Source organism: Dysidea avara, chromosome 1, assembly GCF_963678975.1.
Source record: "Dysidea avara chromosome 1, odDysAvar1.4, whole genome shotgun sequence".
NCBI lineage: Eukaryota > Metazoa > Porifera > Demospongiae > Dictyoceratida > Dysideidae > Dysidea > Dysidea avara.
This window is the reverse complement of record NC_089272.1, coordinates 4,523,467-4,529,025: the sequence shown is the minus strand read 5'-3', so window position 1 is coordinate 4,529,025 and position 5,559 is coordinate 4,523,467. Positions and strand designations below refer to the sequence as shown.

At 36.0% G+C, this 5,559-nt stretch overlaps 1 protein-coding gene across 1 annotated transcript; it reads right to left on the bottom strand.

Moving 5' to 3' along the window:
- Positions 1-1,483: 1,483 nt before the first annotated feature.
- Positions 1,484-5,129, bottom strand: LOC136261211 (uncharacterized). The gene is made up of 4 exons (XM_066055506.1): positions 4,954-5,129; positions 2,686-2,880; positions 2,297-2,632; positions 1,484-1,703 (listed from the first exon to the last, which is right to left on the bottom strand). The coding sequence occupies exons 1-4, from the start codon at positions 5,127-5,129 to the stop codon at positions 1,532-1,534; spliced, it is 879 nt and encodes a 292-aa protein (XP_065911578.1). The 3' UTR covers positions 1,484-1,531.
- Positions 5,130-5,559: the final 430 nt, after the last annotated feature.

The following is a 5,559-nucleotide window of genomic DNA, read 5'->3' as shown; positions in this document are numbered from 1 at the left end:
GCATTTGGACAGCACAAGTGAGGCGTCAGACTTTGCACAAAGTTTAACATTACGTTTAATGAGTGTTGTTGCACAGCATGAAGATATTAAACTATGGCCTGAATTGAGAGTGTGTTAGCTGTGGAAAAGAGAGTGAATTGACTGTTGTGATCATGATCCTGAAAGGTGTTTGCATATATACAGTAATTGAAAGGTAAGTAAAATCAAACATCCATACATTTATATAATAGAGCTTCACTTTTTATTTTGTATTTAATAGGCTTTTTAATGCAGGCACATCTGCATTAAAGGTGCCGTGCCAACAGCCAAAATACATACTACATGTAATTACAACTACAGCTACAAATTGCAATAATAATAATACACCAAAGCTCAACTATTATTAAATCATTACTTATGTCATTAAAGTCAATCTAGAAAGGCATCTAATAAAACATACACTTGTCAAAATATTCTAACTGAGCAATCAGTATGGCATTTAGAGAATTGAATGTTCAGTTAATAAGTGTTCAGATCCAGTCTGACAAAACCAGTCTTGTAGCTTGTCAAATTTTGACTACTTTTTTAAAGTTTGAAGTTTAAAAGTATCTCTCTGAATATGATACTAAGTAACATTTTTACCACTTATGTAAACATCCCTGGAGATTTTCCTAAATTTTACAGTTGTTATAGCTTAGACACAAAAGGAGATACACAGCATGAAGCCAACACTTATTGTATTTTTGGGCTATAAGAATAGTTTTGTCAGACTCAGTTTAAAAAATGAGTCTGGCCTGTTATTTATTTGAAGTCAGTGTTGCTAACAGTGTATATTTTTTATTATAATAATTACAGATTGTTGAATAAAATAATGATCTCACGAAATAAAAGTTGCACTGGTATACCCACAGCCTGAATACTGCATTGAATTTGAATAACTAACTAGCTAGTAACAATTCATAAGTAAAATTTTCATGAAAGAAGCATCTTTCCTAAAATAACCTGCTATGCAGTAGATGTATTGTGATGACTTAATTCCAGTAGCATTGACTAGCCAAATTGGGAAAGTTTAAAATGACATTTGCTTCATTGCATGTTTTTTTGGACAGTACAGACTACAGCTTTAGGTAGACTCATTGTTTCCCATTTCCACCTGCATACACGTGCACTTCCACATGTGTGAGGTATTTATAAATAACTTTTGAGAGAAATAACTCTCAGAATTCCCCTGGGCACGTGATTGTCATGAAATTTTCATGTAGTCTAAACTCACAACAGTGACAGAGGCTTGTCATTTAGAGTGTATGTTTTTATGGTCCTGTTGGCTTAATGACTTCTCGTCAAGATATTATTACTTCAAGAGAGCTTTTGTCAGCTTTCTTGCAGAATGCAAAGTTATAAAGTCAACAGGGCCATGTCGAATATATGATAGCTATTTCTTCTATTTTCAAAACTATAGTGTTATCTTCCTTTATAGACTAAACTTGTCTATAGTACCTATGTAAAATGAATGCACATGTACATACATATGTAGTAACAGTTTGGCTGTTAGCTATGTTGTAAATTTGATGTGACCATCTGACTTGCGATGTAAGAGGTATGCTGAGTTACTATGCACAACTCTTGTTAGAAACTTGTAGTCCTTGAATGGGTGAGTCATGGTATACAGGTTTAACTTGTTCAACTGGAAATCCAGTGCAGCTGCATCATACACCTTCAGAAAACTATGTAAAGAAAATAATACTGGAGTGATCATAATTTGTGACTAGATCTGCGAAAAGGGTCTTATAGCCTTTCCAATTGCATGTACTTGGTAATCCATAACTTGACTTGTGTGTATGGTACCACCGTACCAGCCTGAACTTTAGTCACTTTACACTCCTAACATAGCACTCTACCTGGATGAAATTTTAAGACAATACGTTAAACACATGATGAGTTATGACTTGTCAAACTTGGAAATTTGGAAAGGATATAAACCCCTTTTCGCAGATCCAGTCACATTTGGTGAAATAAAACACAATAAGGATTTAAGTATGCATGGTGTATGTAATTCACTGAAATATGGATTTTGTGGAAAAGTTTTGTTCACTAATAAGCTGTTCTTCTTAATAAGTTTCTTAAAAATTATGGAAAATACATATTTGAAATAAGACACTTGGTAGCATGTCAAGTAGCCTCAGAAGCCAGTGTGATGATGAAGAAATCAGATAATAATTATCAAGAAGTACGTATTATCAAGAAATGGCTGTACAAACTGACTTTCTGAAAATCACGTCTTTCACTTTACATTTGGGTGTTTTGTTTAAGTGCTTACTTCTGATGATTAAATTTTTGTTTGCTGTATTTCTCCAACATTTCAATGTAATATTCAATTAGTTCCATTCTCTTGTTCATAGAACATGCTGGGGGTAGAACGAAGGCTAAAAATTCTGCCAAGTCATGCTGGGGAACATCAATCCTTGCCATCTCCCAGTCATAAATGCATATTTGTCGAAGATCCTCATCTGAGTTAGAGCCTTGATCTGACGTAGCTTTACGAATACAGATATTTTGTGGGTTGCAATCATTGTGGATCAAGGTCTTTGGAAAACTGTCAAAGGTTTTCCAAAGTTCATCAGCAGAATCAATAGCTTCTGAAATCATCGTCACTCTAAACAACACACACATTATACATGTGAGTCTCTATTATCATTTTCAACTTACGCAGGAGTTGTCCAGAATTCAGGAAACTCCTTTGCAGCATTAGCTAACATGTCCACCACACTCCAGTTCCATATCACAGTAGACTTGGTGTACACCGGTAGAAGTTTGGATCCAGTAGTGAGTAGACACTCCTCTGCTGGCCTTGTTGGTCTCCCAGACTGTTGCAGAAACTGGAGCACACCTTCTCCTGAGACACTGCAGTGTGGCAGTAGCAGAGACACCACACAATGAACAATACAACACTAGTCTGCTGGATAACTAGCGACATTGTTAACAACTTGTCAATGACCAAACTACAAACAGTCAACATTTATATACACTATACCCACAGGGAATGATGTAATAGAAATGAGCAGACATCATTGACGCTCCATATAAACACTTGTGTGGTATACAGTACTGTAGGTTTTGAGAAGGAATCACAGTGTAATGAAAATCTCAATGCATTATCCAGTGTTTGTATCTTCATTTTCCTATCAGTTTGTATGACATGCAGCCATGTATTGTGTCCTTAACTTTATCATATAGCTATGCACTTGTATGTATTGACAGTTTTACACACCTGTACAAGCTCAATGTCTTATAAACTTTGCAGTCTTCTTTTTGTACATATTTGGGTGCTCATTCTCACTAATTTGAGCTAAACCACCCTGGCCTAGAGACAAAGGATTTTGTGGTACACGTGACTTTTCTGCTGGTAGAATCAGTTTATTGCTGAAACATTCTTTTCCTTAAAATGAAGCACTGCTACCATTGAACCAATATTTCCCCATACACACTACATACTAAAAGTGAAATGAACTCAGCAGTAAAAACATTTAATAAACTTTATACTCAAGCCAAAATACTGCCATTCTGCATGCAAGTGGTAACACATAGATTACTAGTACCCACCCAAGAACAATCAACCAATCAGCCAGCTGCTGAACCAAGGTCAGAACAAGAAAGGCGACATCTAGATTTCTATGGAGTGACAGCAAACACCAGTATTCAAAATGAAAAGGACGTAAAGCTATTCAGGAAGCAATCGCCATTCCTAATAAGTCAAAGTGTATGACAGCTCCTGCAGCTATGGATGCTGAGATGAAGTCATTGCATCATGACAAAGTGTGGGACCTGGTTGAACCACCCAAATACAGAAAAACTGTGTTACGCAAATGGGTATACAAAGTCAAAACTAGACCAGAAGGGTTGGTTGAATGATACAGAGCAAGACTAGTTGCTCAAGATTTACTGATTATGATGAGACATTCTGCCTAGTTGTCAAACTAGAATCTGCCTTCCTGTGGCTTCTTGAAGGTGAAAAATTGCTGCACATATGACAGGTAGCCCCAGAGCAGTGTTGGGGCAATTACGTTTTAAAAGTAACTTGTTACATAATACAGATTAGCTACTTGCAACTGAACTATTTATAGCATATTACCCATATTAGCTACTTGCAACTGAACTATTTATAGTTACAGTTACATATTACCATATAATAAAGTAACTATATTATATTACTTTGTGTTCACAGCCTTAAGTTCACATGTGCAACTGCCACCTTATCATGTGACATGGTTGCGTTGTTAAACAATGTGCAAATCTTGGTTATTGCTAAGTAAGAAGCTGGTGAATAAGCTTCATTCAGTTGGTTTCGTTACTTCGTTGTGGCTAGGTGTTACTCAGTGGATTACTAATGAGGTTAGTAACTTTGTTACTTGTAGTAATAATATTATGTAATATTAGACTTGTTACAGTAACTTCATTACTTAGGTAACGTGTTACATTTGTAAGTAAAGTAACTTGAGTTATAATACTGGTTTTTACAGCATATTTCGTTATATATACCACAAAAGTAATAATTATTTTTACGACATTCTCTTTGCATTTGCCTTTTAAGATCTTTAAATTGTGTCCAGTGTAGTGATAAATTTGTAATATCGATACTACAAACTGGCAGTTATATATCGATAATTACATACAACAATGCCCCAGAGTCAACGATCCAACTGCTCTTTACAATTGACTCTGAAGAGGCTAACCTTAAAAGCATTGTCAGCACTACTTCCTTGTTCCAGAGTCACTTTGTTTACATTGTGTTTCTCTTGCTTCTTTGTCTTGACTTCAAGTTTTTCTTTCTTCTTTTGATCAAGAGCCAATTTGTGACAGTTGTGCTTATGGCTTTCCACAATAATGACACTTGAATGAACTCTGACTACTTCTAGCATGAGATTCCAGTGCCCTGGTGTACCCACCTTCTTTCTCTTTTTGTCTTTTGCTTATCACTCTTCATTTAATAACCACTCTGTGACTGTTTCCAGTTTTGGTACCTTTTCATTTGTCCCTAGAACAGTAACCAACATGTCAAAAGAATCAGGTAGGTTAGCTAGTAAATGTACCACACGGTCTTCATCAGACACAGGATCACCAACAATGGGAAGGGCATCAAACACTTCAGTCATTGCTTTCACGTGCCCTTGTACTGATTCCCCTTCCTTTAATCAAAATGCATAAAGCTTACGTCAGAGTTCCAATTTATTAGCTAAAACTAGACCATTGGTAGGCTCCATCCCCTGAATTGCAAGTTAATCCAAAGAGGGTCGATTTTTTCATTGCCAACCCTAATCAAACATTACTAAAATGGTGAGTTGCCTCCGCATATCAATCAAAGGTAGTTAGCATTAGTCTATAGTTAGGTAGTTAGCATAATTATAGCTAGTTAGCTATTGAAAAACATAAAATCCGTTAGTCACACGCACTCATAGCAGGGGTGATGTAGGATTTCAGAAAGGGGGGATGCTCAAAAAAGCAGTGTGGGAGGGTGGATTTTATTTTAATTTTATTTTTAACTGACTAGATAGCTGAATTAGTCAGCTAATTAAGAATGACTCA

Bases quoted from the DNA above. Each gene is read 5' to 3' on its own strand.
- LOC136261211 (XM_066055506.1), bottom strand. From the start codon at position 5,129: ATGACTGAAGTGTTTGATGCCCTTCCCATTGTTGGTGATCCTGTGTCT. The intron at 2,881-4,953 runs GTGATAAGCAAA...GCCACACTGCAG, and splicing joins GAGTGGTTATTAAATGAAGA to TGTCTCAGGAGAAGGTGTGC. The intron at 1,704-2,296 runs GTAAGCACTTAA...TTCTTTACATAG, and splicing joins CAAAAATTTAATCATCAGAA to TTTTCTGAAGGTGTATGATG.